General features: G+C 42.9%; 1 protein-coding gene across 5 annotated transcripts; it reads left to right on the top strand.

Moving 5' to 3' along the window:
• The first annotated feature begins 4,022 nt into the window (after window positions 1–4,022).
• LOC106603472 (transmembrane gamma-carboxyglutamic acid protein 3) lies at window positions 4,023–18,244 on the top strand. Of its 5 annotated transcripts, XM_014197208.2 has the most exons (9): window positions 4,023–4,321; window positions 5,072–5,299; window positions 5,541–5,674; window positions 5,912–6,003; window positions 8,310–8,492; window positions 9,075–9,149; window positions 9,291–9,369; window positions 15,109–15,151; window positions 15,732–18,244. In XM_014197208.2, exons 2-9 carry the CDS (start codon window positions 5,089–5,091, stop codon window positions 15,779–15,781), a joined length of 867 nt encoding a protein of 288 aa, XP_014052683.2. In that variant the 5' UTR covers window positions 4,023–4,321; window positions 5,072–5,088; the 3' UTR covers window positions 15,782–18,244. The 5 variants fall into 5 exon arrangements, with proteins under 5 accessions (XP_014052683.2, XP_014052682.2, XP_045573103.1 ...); XM_014197207.2 differs by lacking the exon at window positions 15,109–15,151; XM_045717147.1 differs by lacking the exons at window positions 15,109–15,151; window positions 15,732–18,244 and adding an exon at window positions 9,780–10,106.
• The last annotated feature ends 1,211 nt before the right edge of the window (window positions 18,245–19,455 follow it).

The raw sequence follows: 19,455 nt of genomic DNA, 5'->3' as shown, positions 1-19,455 counted from the left end.
ATCTCCAAACATCTGTGTGTAAATGGAAGACAGACGCAACAAATGCATTGTCACAGAAAAATACTGTCGGCTACAACTGTTAAAACCGGTTAAGTATGTGTTTATTTACTGTTTGTGAAATTATTTTGAGGTGATATGAAAGTGGAGGGCTTTATGTTTCTAGAACCGTACTGCAATTGAGAATCGATTTTAGCTTAGATGGAGTATTTGGCTGTTTTGGCTGCCAGAGACAATTCGTCTCTAAACAGAACATGTAAGGTCCTTGGACTATAAGGTGTAACGTTAGGCTCCTTTAGTCCATTATTGAGCAATGAGTACCGCCAAAAGTTGTAAAGATTTTCAGAGAGCTAGCCAAGCAGTGATGGAAGCAGACTCCATAGTAGTCTGATTAATCAGGCTGTAATACACAATTAATTGGTATAGACAGCCTGAAAGTAATGCCTGCAAAATCGTATACACCATGCGATGACAATGAAAATGGTATATTCTGAATCAGGGGAGGATGGAGAAAAATCAACACCATTTTTTTAAAATTTTTTTTTTTTTGAAGATTGAAATCCGAATAAAAAACATGTTGATTGTTCTCCATACTTTTCTGATTCCGAATATTCAATTTTCATTGGCATGTTTGGTTCATAGCTATTGACGAGAGAAACCGAATGTATAAAACTAATTTTACCTAGGTGTCAAACTGAACCAAATAGTTACCAGCGCTCTAAAAAGTTGTGCAAACAATACTTTCCTTTATATATTTTGTCTCAAATTTTGAGCAGCTGGAGGATAAATCACACAGACTAGTAGTAGATTAAGTTTAAATGTAATTTTATTCAACATTTTTGCTTGTAAGGAACATTTACACAATTGTGCAGGCATTAGTTTCAGGCTGTATCTACCAATTAATGACTTATTACAGCCAGATTAATCAGACTAACTCCATAGTAACTGTGCGTGTGTCACGGTTGTCGTTGGATGAAGCGGACCAAAGTGCAGCGTGATTATCGTTCCACATATTTTATTGAACTGTGAAACTATGCAATACATACAAAATAACTGAATAAACAAAAACAACAAACCGTGCCGAAGCGTTAACATACACGTACTCAAAATCAATCTCCCACAACCCAGGTGGGAAAAACACCTACTTAAGTATGATCTCCAATTAGAGACAACGATGACCAGCTGCCTCTAATTGGAGATCATCCCAAACAAAAACCCAACATAGAAATACAAAAACTAGAACATAACAAAATAGAAAATCTAAACTAGAAAAAAAACCCTGTCACGCCCTGACCTACTCTACCATAGAAAATAACAGCTTTCTATGGTCAGGACGTGACAGCGTGTGATGAAAGGAAAGTGAATGGCAATACAATACCCGTTGCCTTAATCAAATAATTGAGCGTAATTTATTACACTGAACAGTGAGAGTTAGTCCTTGCCATAATTTATGATTTTCCGGCGAATTTGCATAACCTACCTCAACGTGATGTGAGCTGCACACAAGAAAGCATAAACACGAATGTCCACAAAGTTTCTCAGGTAAAATGTTCATCTCAGGTAAAATGTACATTAAGTCCTCATACTCTGACACTTTCAATGACTCACATATTTGACAATATATATATTTGAAATATATCTTGACACACGTAGCTTTGTTGAGATGTCTCCATGTCACCGTCTGTATCTGGAGTCACACTGCCAGGAGTCTACTCAGAGACACTGCCTTCAAAATGGAAGGGTGTGCCTTGTTTCCATTGAGATACTTTCCAAAGGTGTTCCAATCCAACTTCAGTCTTGGAACTAATTATGGAGTTCCTTAGCTGCATTGAATGTAGATCAGTGGAGGTCGGTGCCGTTTAAGATGAGGGAGGAAAAATATTTTTTTATGAGCATGCCCTTCTTTTTATTACAGCATATTGGATGACTGTCATTCATATTCCATTTACCCAGCTCAATGTAACATCGATAGGTTTGGGCTACTACATGATACTCAAAATGTCCCTAAACCCATCATGAGGTTGCTACAACCTAGCCTAAGAATGAATGTTTACAACTTAGGTGTACAGATCGAGAGAAATTTGAGTAATCAAGGTGACAGATATTGACACATTCAATTCTGCCTTGCACACCGCCTAGCTGATCTAAGGTGTAGTCATTAGTCCAACAGCTGCAAACGCGAATTTCTATTGGACAAATTCAGGTACGTTTATCCCCATTTCATTCTGTTTGCTTCCGTTTAAGAAAAGTTCTTCTTCAACACAGTTCACTTTCATAGCTGCCACATGCAAACAGCATGAACCCTTTGATCACTGTATAATTCCTTCTCACATCTATGCGCTCTCCTCCTCCCACCTTTTCCCCTCACTTGGGCGCTTCAGTGCACAACACATCAGCTGTCTGTGACCAGGCGAAAAAAAACTTTCCATGCCAAACCTTCATAACTAACTGCTACACACAGCCTACATAGTTGTCACCATATTAATGTCATAGTCAACAAAGCTACTAGAATTAAGGTGTTAGTAAACCTGCTACAATCATGCAGTACAGTATATAGTCAGCAGCAAGCAGTTTAGCAGTAACATTGGCGGGCCCCAGTGGCAAGAAATTAATAACACCAAAAGCTTATCTTGACTTGTTGGATAGCCATAGCCAGCTAGCTAACACTCTCTGTTTGAGCTGGGTGTTTGAGTAGGCTAAACTAGCTAGCTGCATTTTCTAGCTAAATAAGTGAAAGGGAAAGGGGAAAAAATACAACATTTAGCTATCTCTCTCTCCCTCTCTCTCTCTTCTCCTTCATTTTTGAATGAATGAATTAGTTCAAAACTGTTCAACTACTGGCTTTCTCTCTTTTTGAGTCAACTACTCACCACATTTTATGCACTGCAGTGCTAGATAGCTGTTGCTTATGCTTTCAGTACAATATTAATTCTCTGATCCTTTGAGTGGGTGGACAACATGTCAGTACATGCTGGAAGAGCTCTGATAGGATGGAGGACCTCCTCCGGAAGTTGTCATAATTACTAAGTCTATGGATGGGGGTGAGAACCACCAGCCTCCTAGGTTTTGTATTGTCAATGTACCCAGAGGAGTACAGAAACTAGCTGTCCTCTGGCTACACCATGATGCTACCCGACATTGTGTTGTTGAGGCTACAGTAGACTTTCATTGCAAAACAGTGTGTTTTAACCAATTATTTGGTGACATTTTAATATATTTAGTATAGTTTTATCTAAAAACTATAACTTTTTTAATGTTTCACTAATTTTATTTTTAGGAATTTCACTGAGGAGGTTGGTCCTCTCCTTCCTCCTCTGAGGATCCTGCACTGATGTAGGTTAATGTTTTAACTGTAACGCCTTGGAAAGAAAGGTTGGTGGGACCTGACCCTCATAGCAGGAATTAAGAAGTAATAATATGGTAATAATTAATGTACTTGCTAAAGGTACTACTGTTATTCCCCATACGTAACTACATACTACAGCTGAAGCAAGCACACGCACATTTCTTCAAGAAATACCTTTCTACACCTTTTTACAACATTTCCTGCTGTGAGAATATAAAGAACTGTGTCATTATTTTTTCAAAATGTGTTTCCTGTTGTTGTTATTTTTGTGTTTTTCATTTGCATTTTTTACCATTGAATACTGATTTTGATTTGTCTTTTCATGCAATATAAATAACATTATTTGCCCAGATGATTTGCTGTTGAATACATTTTTACATTTTACATTGGCATAAAGCATTTTTATTCAGAAAATGTAAAGTTGTTACATTTGAAAGTTCACTGAAACAAATGGCCATCTGTCTCGTATTTGCTGTTGAATAAAATGCCCATTTGAAATAGTTGACAGGCCTAGTTTACCATTGAAGACCATTCACCGTTACAGAATGTAAACTTTATATCTATAAAGAGTATTTTAATATCCATCATGTTTGAGCCTGTCGAATGGATATGTGAAGACACGTCAATTTCCCTAACCCACCAATCACAGACGGTTGCGTGCGTCAACCCAGCGAAAGGGGGCGGTCTGTTGTCAACATTTTTGCAGCGCTTCGCAGTGAAGGTTAGTAGGGTAGCCTGCTAGCTAGCTAATGTCAACTTTATAAAGTTTAGGTAGCTAGATACATAGTTTGTGTTGATAAACTGTGTAGCTACGTTTTCAAAGATAATGTCAACATTGCTGCGGACTTCGTGATAACTTAGATGACCAACTTGACCTCATTTGGCTATCAGATTTAGCTCGCATGCTAACTGATAAGCTAGCGGCTAAAGCTACTAGTTAGCTGGCCAAAGAGCGCTGACCTGCAAGTTACTCCTCAGGTCAGTCATCTTTCTAGCTAACTATATTTTGAATTTATTTGGGTTATTTTGATGTAGAAAGTGTGACGAGAACAGGATAATGATCAAAGCATGATGATGGAAAACAGATTAGTAGCTAGCGCGTTAGCCCCTTGGTAGATATAGCCCTTGGTGTTTGAGTGCAACAAGTAGCTAACGTTAGGTTTTTTTATTTTTTATTTTACCTTTATTTAACTTGGCAAGTCAGTTAAGAACAAATTCTTATTTTCAATGCTAACGTTAGTTGACAGCTCTTTCAGGCTAGATGGCTATGCTTGCTAGCTGACTGGCCACAAGTATGTCAACACTGGTTTACATTAAAACCAACTTGTTGATTTAGCTAGCGACTTAGCTTATCATTAGTTTTTCTCACATCTATTTTGACGACCTACAACAATTGTCTTCAGCCATAGTTATCCAGACATAAATACTTTGATGTATGAACAAGAACTCAAATTCAATACCTAGTGTTTAGTACCTAGCTACGTAGTTCTCACATCTAATTGAAATGAATTGAGCTGCCTGCATTCTGCTTTGACTTTACATGCCCCTAGATTAAGTGATAGTTACAGCTAATCCACACTGCAGGAAAACCAACATACTCAAATTTGACTAATCCTGTTGCCTAATCAGCTAGCTAACTCCATCCAACTATAGTCTTACAGGGGTAGTATAGTCTTTTCAGAGATGTACTGTGAATTCAAAAGTTGTGACATTTTTTACTTACCACAGCAGCTGTTAGTGCTACCATGGCCTCTTCGGGGTTTCGGGGTGATGTTTCCCAGGTGCGTGGCGGCCGTGACCCGGTCTTCTCTGAGGCCATCAACCAGAAGATGCGTGTCCCGGACCGGCTGAGAGTGGGGCCAGGCATGGGACAGGGAGGGGAAGAGGCGAGGCAGGGGCGTGCTGAGCGTCCCGCTTCCTATAGCATGCACATCCCAGACAGGCTGTCTCTCACAGGTGGGTGCATGTCTGGTCTGTAGGTAGGCCTATTAATAAATACAAACTGGGAAGTATTTAAGTTAGAAGTGGAGTTGGGATAGAATGGAGACAGGTCAGAAGAACAACTCCTTTAGCCACTTTACAATGCTGGATATAAAGCTCTTTAGATTTTCTCAAGATTTGAGTCGGAGCAGTCATGGGATCTTTGTGTGAGTTCCTTTCACATCTCAGTGTTCTGATACCTCTGACTTACTAATAGATGCCCCGGACATGAGCCCCCGTCCACTGTTCACGCCATCCAAGCACAACTCAGCTCTCCCCCTGGGGCTTGCATGGGAGGCACAGCAGCAAGGTGCCTGGGACAGAGACCCCTACATGAGGGAACCAGTGCAGGTATGTGAGACTGCAGACTGGACTTTTTGTTTGGGAACAAGTTGTCTGACAATAATTGGATGAGTGTAGTGTGACTGATGCATGCAGTGTTAAGCCATTGCTCAGAGTATCATTCTTCAGAGCTGTTTAAATGATTCAATATGCAGACACCACCTGGATTGAAACATTCCCAGCAGCTTCCATCTGGTCCTACCCTCACCATCTAACTCATGTTACTCTTTCTCTCTCCTGTGACAGAGTCCCCTGCGGAGGTCCTACAGTGACCAGGCTTTTGGCAGGAGTGACACTGACATCTCCAACTCCAAACAGGCACTGCACACCCCCACCTTGTAAGTACAAGACACATTGGGTTAAACACTAATTAACTCCTTTTGGGAAGCCTGTGAATGTCATTATAACAATCCAGCTCTTTCCTTGGACCAGCGAGGGGGATTACATGTCCAACGCTTCCTGATAAGCGGAGAAAAAAAGCTCCCAAAACACATGGTGCTGAATGTTTTCAGAACACTTCACTTTAAAACACAACGTTTGTTGGTTTTTATCACCTTGTGTATGAAACAACTTGGCTGTATGTAAGCATAGTAGCATTATTTTTACCCTTGTTCAGTCTTTCAACACAACGCTTGCCTGCCCTTTCAAACCTGGAACCTTTCAGAAAGGCACAAAGGAAAAGTTGCATTGTCGGCTTGGGACACTCTAAATTCTATTGACTTTGCACTGCCTGAGGCCCATACTGCTATGTCCTCCTCCTTTTGACTTGTGTTTCCAGCGGAGGGAGACAAACATTGGTTCCTCTCATCTCTAGCCTCTCCTTCTACAGTTGAAGTTGGAAGTTTACGTACACTTAGGTTGGAGTCATTAAAACTCGTTCTTCAACGACTCCACAAATTTCTTGTTAACAAACTATAGTTTTGGCAAGTCGGTTAGGACATCTACTTTGTGCATTACACAAGTAATTTTTCCAACAATTGTTTACAGACAGATTATTTCACTTATAATTCACTGTATCACAATTCCAGTGGGTCAGAAGTTTACATACACTAAGTTGACTGTGCCTTTAAACAGCTTGGAAAATTCCAGAAAATTATGTCATGGCTTTAGAAGCTTCTAATAGGCTAATTTACATTATTTACGTCAATTGGAGGTATACCTGTGGATTTATTTCAAGGTCTACCTTCAAACTCAGTGCCTCTTTGCTTGACATCATGGGAAAATCAAAAGAAATCAGCTAAGACCTCAGAAAAAAAATTGTAGACCTCCACAAGTCTGGTTCATCCTTGGGATAAATTTCCAAACGCCTGAAGGTACCACGTTCATGTGTACAAACAATGGTACGCAAGTATAAACACCATGGGACCACGCAGCCGTCATACCACTCAGGAAGAAGACGCATTCTTTCTCCTAGAGATGAACGTACTTCGGTGCGAAAAGTGCAAATCAATCCCAGAACAACGGCAAAGGACCTTGTGAAGATGCTGGAGGAAACAGGTACAAATGTATCTATATCGACAGTAAAACGAGTCCTATATCGACATAACCTGAAAGGCCACTCAGCAAGGAAGAAGCCACTGCTCCTAAACAGCCATTAAAAAAACGCCAGACTCCGGTTTGCAACTGCACATGGGGACAAAGATCGTACTTTTTGGAGAAATGTCCTCTGGTCTGATGAAACAAAAATAAAACTGTTTGGCCATTTATTATGACCATCATTATGTTTAGAGGAAAAAGGGGGAGGCTTGCAAGCCGAAGAACACCATCCCAACCGTGAAGCACGGGGGTGGCAGCATCATGTTGTGGGGGTGCTTTGCTGCAGGAGGGACTAGTGCACTTCACAAAATAGATGGCATCATGAGGGAGGACAGTTATGTGGATTTATTGAAGCAACATCTCAAGACATCAGACAGGAAGTTAAAGCTTGGTTGCAAATGGGTCTTCCAAATGGACAATGACCCCAAGCATACTTCCAAAGTTGTGGCACAATGGCTTAAGGACAACAAAGTCAAGGTATTGGAGTGGCCATCACAAAGCCCTGACCTAAATCCCATAGAACATTTGTGGGCAGAACTGAAAAAGCGTGTGTGAGCAAGGAGGCCTACAAACCTGACTTAGTTACACCAGCTCTGTCAGGAGGAATGGGCCAAAATTCACCCAACTTATTGTGGGAAGCTTGTGGAAGGCTACCCAAAACGTTTGACCCAGGTTAAACAATTTAAAGGCAGTGATACCAAATACTAATTGAGTGTACGTAAACTTCTGACCCACTGGGAATGTGATGAAAGAAAAAAAGCTGAAATAATTCATTCTCTACTATTATTCTGACATTTCACATTCTTAAAATAAAGTGGTGATCCTTACTGACCTAAGACAAGGAATTTCTACTAGGATTAAATGTCAGGAATTGTGAAAACTTAGTATAAATGTATTTGGCTAAGGTGAATGTAAACTTCCGACTTGAACTGTATGTAGGTTATATTTGAGGCAGCGTGAAGCCAGGTAGACAGTCAGTCATGTGAGTCAATTGAAGTTATGTGGCGTATGTGGCCTTGTCACATGCTTGGTAACAGTTGTTCCCCTCTCTGTCTAACCTCTGTCTTTTGTGGTGACTCTACCCACCCCTCCCTCGTGACTGTTATAGTCGCTGCAGTGCAGGACGCCCCCCTAAGTGCTCCTCTGCTGCTGCAAACCCCCTGCCCATGCCCCTGGGGCTCCCTGCCATCCCACCCAGCCACCTGTCCCCAACGACCATGCTACAGGCCGCCAAGGAACTGGGCCAGCAGGCCTCACAGCGCCTCCTACAGACTGTCACACAGAAATACAGGTTAGGGGCTAGGGGCAACTCCTACCTTCCCCGTCCTGAGTGACCCCTGCCTACCCACTCCTAAATCTTGACAAATGGCACCTAACCTCCTTCCATTCCTTCCTTGCTTTGGCTTGCATGTCTGTCCTTGCACTAGTAATTTAAATTTTCTCTGCAAGGCTTTTTCTTCAAGATATGGATTCTGTCTCAAAGCCTTTACTTCGAGATTAAGGATACATTATTTTCTTCATGATAACTTCCATTACTCACAACTTTTGTTGAATCATAGTGTTAAGCAATTACTGACTAATCCTTTACCTTGATGAACTGTCCCGAAGCACTCTAAACTCTGCTTGTCACTTCTTCCTGCTTTGCTCTTGCCTCGGGTAGAAGTTTCCAGTAGGCACAGATCTTTGATCAGCTCACCCTCCCATAATACTGACCTTAGATCAGCATCCATGGGGCAACTTCATCCTACTACTGCTTTATGCTGGCTTTTGTTGTCCTCTGGTTGCTTTTTCCTCTTTCTGGGTCCCTCCCTGTTGTTCCTCTGCCTTGTGTTGAAGGCCCCTTTGCAGACTGTGGTCTCTCCCTGGTTTAAAGGTTCAGTTATCCTGAACACCCAACGACTGCTGTGGTTGAGGCACCCCCTGTGTACGTCGAACCAGCCAGGAAAAGGTGATAAAGTTCTGGCAAGCCATTTACTGTTATTGGGTGTGTTCCGGGGTTTGAAGAAACCCTAATTTCAGAAGCCTAAAGTATTTAAGTGTGGTGTGTGCATGCGCCATTTACATGTATCCCTGTGTGTGTGGTTGGCAGTGCCATGCAGGACTCCTGGATGAGCCCAGATGATGAGGGAAGTGCCGCAGCTGTGGAGTTCATCGTACTCAGGAGACAGGTAAGCAGGCTAATTACCCCTTTACTGTTAGTGTTGTCTTGCTCTTTGGTTCTGTCCATGCCGGCAGGTTGTGTAGCCAGTGTTTTACCAGTAGATGGAGCCAGAAGCCATATCTATATTTTCTTCTGGCCATTGTTGAGCCACTAATATTGCTTGTGTTATGGATACTTGCATGTTGTATTTATGTAAGTTGTCTTTTCTCAAACAGGCTCAGAAATTGAGGCCATCTTTACACTACGCCAAATGCTGTGTAAAAATAATCGGTTACTTACAGTATAATGAGTAAGATGGCACCGACAGACATGGCAGCTCTGCTTCTAGCTCCTCAGCAACTTTGCAGTATTTTGTTTTTGTGTCTGTTATTTCTTAAACTATTAGCCCAGAATGTTTTTTTGTGTTATTACATACAGCCGGAAAGAACTCTTGGATATCAGAGCGGCGGTAACTCACCAGCATTACGACCAGGAATACGACTTTCCCGAATTGGATCCTTTGTTTGCACACCCCAGGGCAATTGAACTTATTCCAGAGGTTGCTCCAAGATGCTGCTGGCGGTGAAGAGGTAATCAGAGTGGACCTCTCGTCTGACTCAGGAGGGGGGGGCACACCATCCACCGCTTCCGAGTATATTACTCGCTAATGTTCAGTCTCTGGACAATAAACTAGACGAGCTCAGGGCGAGGATCTCCTACCAGAGAGACAGCAGGGACTGTGACATACTCTGTTTCACGGTATCATGGCTCTCTCCGGATATACTGTCTCCATCCCTACAGCCAACTGGGTTCTCAGTACACCGCGCAGACAGGAATAAAGAACTCTCCGGGAAGATTGGTGGTGGTGTGTTTCATGATTAACCACTCATGGTGTGATTTGTGATAACGTACAGAAACTCAAGTCCTTTTGTTTACCCAACCTAGAATACCACCTCTCAATCAAATGCCGACGGTATTACCTCTCAAAAGAATTCTATTCGGTTATAGTCACAGATGTGTATATTCCCCCTCAAGCCGATACCACGACAGCCCTCAAGGAACTACACTGGACTTCATGCAAACTGGAAACCACATATCCTGAGGCCGCATTTATTGTAGCTGGGGATTTTAACAAACCAAATGAGGAAAACGCAACCAAAGTTCAATCAAATCATTGACTGCAGTACTTGTGCTGGGAAAACACTTGACCACTGCTATTCTCTCGTCCGGGATGGGAAGGCCAAAGTCCCTCCCTTCGGCAAATCAGTTCACGACTCCATTTTGCTCCTCCCTTCCTATAGGCAGAAACTCAAACAGGAAGTACCTGTGCTAAGGACTATTCAACGCTGGTCTGACCAATCTGAATCCATGCTTCAAGATTGTTTTGATCACGCGGACTGGGATATGTTATGGGTAGCCTCGGATAATATCGTTGATGTATACACGGACACGGTGACAGAGTTCATTAGGAAGTGTGTAGGGGATATTGTTCCCACTGTGACGACTAAAACCTACCCAAACCAGAAACCGTGGATAGATGGCAGCATTCGCACTAAGCTGAAAGCGCGAACCACCGCATTTAACCATGGCAAGGTGACTGGGAATATGGCCAGATACAAACAGTGTAGTTATTCCCTCCGTAAGGCAATCAAACAGGCAAAACGTCAGTACAGAGACAGTGGAGTCGCAGTTCAACGGCTGACACGAGACGTATGTGGCAGGGTCTACTGACAATCACGGATTACAAAGGGAAAAGCGGACACCAACGTCTTGCTCCCAGACAAGCTGAACATCTTCTTCGCCCGCTTTGAGGATAACACAGTGCCATCGACACAGCCTGCTCCCAGGGACTGTGGGCTCTCATTCTTCGTGGCCGACATGAGTAAGACATTAAGCCTGTTAACACTCGCAAGGCTGCCAGCCCAGACGGTATCCCTAGCCGCGTTCTCAGAGCATGCGCAGACCAGCTGGCTGGAGTGTTTACGGACATATTCAATCTCTCCCTATCACAGTCTGCTGTCCCCACTTGCTTCAAGATGTCCACTATTGTTCCTGTACCCAACATGCAAAAGTAACTGAACTGACTATCACCCCATAGCACCTGCTTCGGTCATCATGAAGTGCTTTGAGAGGCTAGTTAAGGATCATATGACCTCTACCTTACCTGACCCTAGACCCACTTCAATTTGCTCACCGCCCCAATAGATCTACAGACGATGCAATCACCATTGGACTGTACACTGCCTTATCCCACCTGGACAAGAGGAATACCTATTTAAGAATGCTGTTCATTGACTAGCTCAGCTTTCAACACTATAATACCCTCCAAGCTTATCAAGCTCGGAGTCCTGGGTTTGAACCCTGCCCTCTGCAACTGAGACCTGGATTTCCTGAAGGCCCGCCCCCAGGTGGTGAAGGTAGGAAACATCTCCACTTCACTGATCCTCAACACAGGGGCCCCACAAGGATGTGTACTCAGCCCCCTCCTATACCACCTGTTCACCCATGACTGTGTGGCCACACACAATCCTCCAACTCGATCATCAAGTTTGCAGACAACACAACTATAGTTTGCCTGATTACCAACAATGACAAGACAGCCTACAGGGAGGAGATGAGGGCCCTGGCAGAGTGGTGCCAGGAAAATAACCTCTCCCTCAACGTCAACAAACGAAGGAGCTGATCGTGGACTTCAGGATAAAGCAGAGGGAGCACGCCCCTATCCACATTGACGGGACCGCAGTGAAGGTGGAAAGCTTCAAGTTCCTCGGCGTACACATCACTGACGATCAAAATGGTCCACCCACACAGTGTGGTGAAGAAGGCACAACGGCACCTCTTCAACCTCAGGAGGCTGAAAAAATGTGGCTTGGCCCCTAAGACCCTCACAAACTTTTACAGATGCATAATTGAGAGCATTCTGTCGGGCTGTATCACCGCCTGGTACGGCAACTGCACCAATCTCAACCTCAGGGCTCTCCAGAGGGTGGTGCGCCCAGCACCAGGTCTGCCCAGCGCATCACCGGGGGCACACTCCCTGCCTTCCAGGACACCTACTACACGCGATGTCACTGGAAGGCCAAAAAGATCATCAAGGACATCAACCACCCAATCCATGGCCTGTTCAGCCCGCTATCATGAAGGTGAGGTCAGTACAAGGCATCAAAGCTGGGGCCGAGAGACAGAAGCTGTTTTTCAATCTCAAGGCCATCAGACTGTTAAATAGTCATCACTAGCCGGCTACCACCCGGTTACTCAACCCTGCACCTTAGAGTCTGCTGCCCTGTATACATAGACATGGAATCACTGGTCACTTTAATAATGGAACACTAGTCACTTTAATAATGCTTACATAGTAACTTCATATGTGTATATACTGTATTCTATTCTACTGTATTTTAGTCAATGCCACTCCGACAATGCTCATCCTAATATTTATATGTTTCTTAATTCCATTTTACTTTTAGATTTTTGTGTATTGTTGTGACTTGTTAGATATTATTTTATAGGAATCATTGACCTCATCCCGTCGGTTGAGGATGCCTGGTCGTTCTTAAAAAGTAATTTCCTCACCATCTTAAATAAGCATGCCCCTTTCAAAAAATGTAGAACTAAGAACAGATATAGCCCTTGGTTCACTCCAGACCTGACTGCCCTCAACCAGCACAAAAACATCCTGTGGCGGACTGCACTAGCATCGAATAGTTCCCGCGATATGCAACTTTTCAGGGAAGTCAGGAACCAGTACATGCAGTCAGGAAAGCAAAGGCTAGCTTTTCCAAACAGAAATTTGCATCCTGTAGCTCTAACTCCAAAAGGTTTTGGGACACTAAAGTCCATGGAGAACAAGAGCACCTCCTCCCAGCTGCCCACTGCACTGAAGCTAGGCAACACTCTCACGACCGATAACTCCATGATAATATAGAATTTCTATAAGGATTTCTCTATGGCTGGCCATGCCTTCCTCCTGGCTACCCCAACCCCGGCCAACAGCTCCGCAACCCCCTGCAGCTACTTGCCCAAGCCTCCCCAGCTTCTCCTTCACCCAAATCCAGATAGCAGATGTTCTGAAAGAGCTGCAAAACCTGGACCTATACAAATCAGCTGGGCTAATCTGGACCCTTTCTTTCTAAAATTATCCGCCGCCATTGTTGCAACCCCTATTACCAGTCTGTTCAACCTCTCTTTCGTATCGTCCGAGATCCCTAAAGATTGGAAAGCTGCCGCGGTCATCCCCCTCTTCAAAGGCGGTGACACTATAGACCCAAACTGTTACAGACCAATATCCATCCTGCCCTGCCTTTCTAAAGTCTTCAAAAGCCAAGTTAATAAACAGATCACTGACCATTTCGAATCCCACCGTACCTTCTCTGCTGTGCAATCCTGTTTCCAAGCTGGTCATGGGTGTACCTCAGCCACGCTCAAGGTCCTAAAAACGATATCATAATCGCCATCGATAAAAGACAGTACTGTGCAGCCATCTTCATCGACCTGGCCAAGGCTTTCGACTCTGTCAATCACCGTATTCTTATCGGCAGACTCAACAGCCTTGGTTTCTCAAATGACTGCCTTGCCTGGTTCACCAACTACTTCTCAGACAGAGTTCAGTGTGTAAAATCGGAGGGCCTGTTGTCCGGACCTCTGGCAGTCTCTATGGGGGTACCACAGGGTTCAATTCTCGGGCTGACTCTTTTCTCTGTATATATCAACGATGTCGCTCTTGCTACGGGTGATTCCCTGATCCACCTCTACGCAGACGACAGCATTCTGTATACATCTGGCCCTTCTTGCATGCTTTTCAACCGATCGCTACCCGCCCGCCCGACTAGCATCACTACTCTGGACGGTTCTGACTTAGAATATGTGGACAACTACAAATACCCAGGTGTCTGGCTAGACTGTAAACTCTCCTTCCAGACTCATATTAAACATCTCCAATCCAAAATTAAATCTAGAATCGGCTTCCTATTTCGTAACAAAGCATCCTTCACTCATTCTGCCAAACATACCCTCGTAAAACTGACTATCCTACCGATCCTCGACTTTGGCGATGTCATTTACAAAATCGCCTCCAACACTCTACTCAGCAAACTGGATGCAGTCTATCACAGTGCTATCCGTTTTGTCACCAAAGCCCCATATATACCACCCACCACTCCGACCTGTAAGCTCTTGTCGGCTGGCCCTCGCTACATATTCGTCGCCAGACCCACTGGCTCCAGGTCATTTATAAGTCTTTGCTAGGTAAAGCTCTGCCTTAGCTCACTGGTCACGATAACAACACCCACCCGTAGCACGCGCTCCAGCAGGTATATCTCACTGGTAATCCCCAAAGCCAACACCTCGTTTGGCTGCTTTTCTTTCCAGTTCTCTGCTGCCAATGGCTGGAACGAATTGCAAAAATCACTGAAGTTGGAGACTTATATCTCATCTCCCTCACTAACTTTAAACATCAGCTAACAGATCGCTGCAGCTGTACACAGCCCATCTGTAAATAGCCCATCCAATCTACCTACCTCATCCCCATATTGTTTTTATTTACTTTTTTGCACACCAGTATTTCTACTTGCACATCTATCACTCCAGTGTTAATTTCTAAATGGTAATTACTTCGCTACTATGGCCTATTTATTGCCTTACCACCTCACGCCATTTGCACACACTGTATATAGACTTTTTTTTCCTTTTGTGTTATTGACTGTACATTTGTTTATTCCATGTGTAACTCTGTGTTGTTGTTTGTGTCGCTTTGATTTGTCTTGTCCAGGTCGCAGTTGTAAATGAGAACTGGCCAACCTGGTTAATTAAAGGTGAAAAAAATTTAAAATGTATGTGTGTTGAAAATACCAAATTGTTTACATAGTCAACTTAAACACAGCTCTGACACACACACTTATGCCACCAGGGGTCTTTTCATAGTCCCCAAATCCAGGACAAATTCAAGAAAACGTACAGTATTAAATAGGGCCTTTAGTGCGTGGGACTTCCATCTCATATTGCTCAAATAAACAGCAACGCTGGTTTCCAAAAACAGATGAAGCAACACCTCGCGGCACAACGCCTCTCCCCTATGTTACCTAGATAGTTTGTGTGTATGCATTGATATGTAGGCTACGTGTGCCTTTTTAAAAATCTATGTAGTTCTGTCCTTGAGCTGTTCTTGTCTAATGATGTTCTGTATTATGTCATGTTTCATGTGGACTCCAGGAAGAGTAGCTGCTGCTTTTGCAACAGCTCATGGGGATCCTAATAAAATACCAAATATTACTGCACTATTGGAATTAGGAACACAAGCATTTCGCTACACCCGCAATACAATCTGTAAATATGTGTATGGGCCCCAATAAGATTTGATTATAACAGATCAGCACCTTTCTCTCTCGTGTCCAGGTGGTGAAGATGAGTCGTCGCCTGGCGGGTCTGGAAAGGCAGAACGCTGAATGCAGACAGACGGAGCTGGTGCTCTTCTCCCTGCTCCTTTCTGCCTGCCTGCTCAACGGATGGCTCTGGATACGCAGATAACAGACACACGTCATTCAAACAGCCCACTCATCTGCACTACAACCCTAGGTCCACTCCAACCAGCTCCTTTGCTCAACTCTGCATTACACATCCACTCAGCTGGGTATTCCAGTGCACTTATTTACACACACGTTGTTGTTAGATGCTGAGCACCTATCGTTTAAAATGACATCTCTTCCCTCATCTCCTTTTCCTTCAAGGCCAGGGGAGGAAAGGAAGCTGTTTGGACCACTTAAGTAGGGGAAGTCCATCCATTTTTACATGTGGCCTTATTTTCACTCTTTCTGTTCTTGTAGTTGATTCCCAAACTTTTAATTGTTTTCTTTGTTTACTTACAGAGAAAATTGGTTGTCATCACTTGCAATATCCAAATATGTCTAAAGCATATTAGAAAACACTCTAAAACACTCCACATTACATAAGAATCCCATTCTGAATGTCTCTTTACTCAGTTTCAAAAAAAAGTCCACTGTGCCATAAATCCATGTTTGAATAGTTCTGTTTACAACAAAAATATGGATTTATTGGGACAGTGAAATAAATAAAAATTGAGAGCGGAAACATAATTTAGAATGGGATTTTGACGTGATATGAAATGTCAATTTTCTCCAACGAAACGTATATAATAAACAAACTGTCGATCAACTACAAGCACAGAAAGTGAAAATAAGTAATTTAAATGTAAAAATCAGGGAACTTCCCCTTTATTAAGTAGGGCCTTTGGACTGAGGATCGAATGAGGGTGTTGAGAGTTAGTGTGCAAAGGTAAAAAAATAAATAAATGACAATGTATTGTCAAGGTGGAGGCTGGCCAATTTCAACATAATCAGCGATTGATCCATGCATGAAGGATTGGCCGTCTGTGACCTGGACAGCTAGTGTTTACCACGGCTGGAGGAGGTGATGGTGTTACTGCTGAAGCTCTGCTACATTCTGGTGGCTAGGTTAGATAATCAGATTCATGTCATAGGTCTGTCCAAACACAACTTGTATATACTTTTAACATTTGAATGTAGTTGGTAGTCTCTTCCCATAGCCACTGTATCTGGGGGTGGATCGCCACAAGTCAGTTGGTAACTGGTCTGAAGTATCTAGTAAACTATTATGGCATGATTTACTTGGAACTCTTCAGACCTAAAGAAGCCTAAATTGTAATCAGTTGCAGACAGTACATAGGTAATAAGGTTCATCTGTAAGACCTACACTATATATACAAAAGTATGTGGACACCCCTTCAAACTATTTCAGCCACACCCATTGCTGACAGGTGTATATAATTGAGCACACAGCCATGTAATCTCCATAGACAAACATACTGAGGACAGACGTAAAAATCGTCAGTCCTCGGTTGCAACACTCACTACAGAGTTCCAAACTGCCTCTGGAAGCAACGTCAACACAAGAACTGTTCGTCAGGAGCTTCATGAAATGGGTTTCCATGGCCGAGCAGCCACACAAGCCTAAGATCATCACCATGCGCAATGCTAAGCGTCAGCTGGAGTGGTGTAAAGCTCGCCGACATTGGAGTCTGGAGCAGTGGAAACGCGTTCTATGGAGTGATGAATCACACTTCACCATCTGGCATACCGACAGACTAATCTGGGTTTGGCGGATGCCAGGAGAACGCTACCTGCCCGACTGCATAGTGCAAACTGTAAAGTTTGGAGTAATAGTCTGGGGCTGTTTTTCATGGTTCGGGCTAGGCCCCTTAGTTCCAGTAAAGGGAAATCTTAACGCTAAAGCATACAATGACATTCTAGACAATTCTAGGCTTCCAACTTTGTGGCAACAGTTTGGGGAAGGCCCTTTCCTGATTCATTATGACAATGCCCCCGTGCACAAAGCGAGGTCCATACAGAAATGGTTTGTCGATTGGTGTGGAAGAACTTTACTGGCCTGCATTGAGCCCTGACCAACCACATCGAACACCTTTGGAATGAATTGGAACGCCGACTGCGAGCCAAGCATAATCGCCCAACATCAGTGCCTGACCTAACTAATGCCCGAATGGAAGAATGTCCCTGCAGCAGTGTTCCAACATCTAGTGGAAAGCCTTCCCAGAAGAGTGGAGGCTGTTACAGTAGCAAAGGGGGGACCAACTCCATATTAATGCCCATGATTTTGGAATGAGATGTTCAACGAGCAGGTCTCCACATACTTTTGGTCATGTAGTTTATATTTAATCAAGACTTCTGTGGCTTGGAACTTAAGTTTATCCAATGAAATTATATATGCAGTCATGTTTTTCACAGAAGTCAAATTATGTTAATCACAATGAATGTACGTGTTGCACATATTTATTGCATGGGCTTTATTTTTCCATTTAAGTTGCACTGGCTTTTCTTGTACATGTATTTAATAAATTAGATTTGATATGTTGAGTGAGGTTTGTGTTGTCTGTTGGGTCTTTCAACCGCTTGAACCTTAGTCTAGACCACCCAATTTAAATCAATGTGTAGTATACATTCCAATAGAGCATAATGCACAGAACGAACATGAGTCGCATTGTATATTTATTTATTTAAAAAATGAAATGAATTCTAAACCAAGAGAACTCACTTTCTGAAACATTTGGAAAGTCATTATTTGGAACATTGTCAGAACATCATAGTGAAACGGCATGAGATGATTTTTGTAAAAAAAAAAAAAAAATCTTGATTAGAATTAATTTAATTCAACATGAATGGCAATTGTACAGCAGCGTCTATTGTATGGAATTTGTGAAAATGCACCAAAATACTAAAAGACCTTGCATCTTTAAAGATAGTTGGTGAGTTTACCAGTACCATCTGCAACTTGATTGATCACAAACATTAATACAAAGTTGGATGAGAATCATTCCCATCACCACACTGATAAGGCAGGTCTGCAGGCACTTACTGCTCACTTTGTGACTTAAACATGTAAATGTTAAACACTTGTAACATGAGAGAACTTGTGAAATTGTCTGTTGTTTAACAGTAATGGATACAGCACATATTTATTGGCTCCTGGCTCAGAACACAGAGGGCCTTATGATTTAGGGTTGAAATTTGAAGCAAGACTCAAGGACTGGCCTTCGGGTGGGACAACAAAAAGTTACCATCAGAACAGATTAAGTGGAATACCTTTGCTTTAAGAGTTGAATTAATTTAAGTATAAATAACATCTTCTGAAGCTTCAGGTACAGGCTGGTACAGTCCCTGATAATGGGGACTTTGAAATGTCCATATGACTGTCAGTCACACCACGAGAGAACATTCAATGCTCTCCCAATAAGTTGAATATTAAAATCCATTGACCTTTTGAAAATGTAACCATTGAACATTTTCAATTTACATACGGTAAAACAGCAAGTGCAACTGATAGCCATCCAAATGAGCCTAAGCAGGGACGGATTACCGAACGGGTACACAGGGCATGTGTCCCCCTATTCCCCCAAAAACTAAAAATACATTTGGGGGGGTTGGGGTCCCATGAGGTCAGGGGGCCCCCAAATAGTATATGAAAGCAAAATGTGTAGAATTGTAGGAAATTTGCTTTAAAACGGCAATGTTTTCTTTCAGCCTCTGCAAAATGTGTAGAATAGCAGGAAATTTGCTTTAAAATGGCA

Source organism: Salmo salar, chromosome ssa04 (genome assembly GCF_905237065.1).
Source record: "Salmo salar chromosome ssa04, Ssal_v3.1, whole genome shotgun sequence".
Taxonomy (NCBI): Eukaryota; Metazoa; Chordata; class Actinopteri; order Salmoniformes; family Salmonidae; genus Salmo; species Salmo salar.
The sequence above is the reverse complement of the archived record's forward strand: the minus strand, read 5'-3'. Positions and strand labels throughout refer to the sequence as shown.

Excerpts from the sequence above, each read along its gene's own strand:
- LOC106603472 (XM_014197207.2), top strand. The coding sequence starts at position 5,089 with ATGGCCTCTTCGGGGTTTCGGGGTGATGTTTCCCAGGTGCGTGGCGGC. Across the intron at positions 5,300-5,540 it reads AGACAGGCTGTCTCTCACAG|ATGCCCCGGACATGAGCCCC; the intron begins GTGGGTGCATGT and ends ACTTACTAATAG. Across the intron at positions 5,675-5,911 it reads ACATGAGGGAACCAGTGCAG|AGTCCCCTGCGGAGGTCCTA; the intron begins GTATGTGAGACT and ends CTCCTGTGACAG.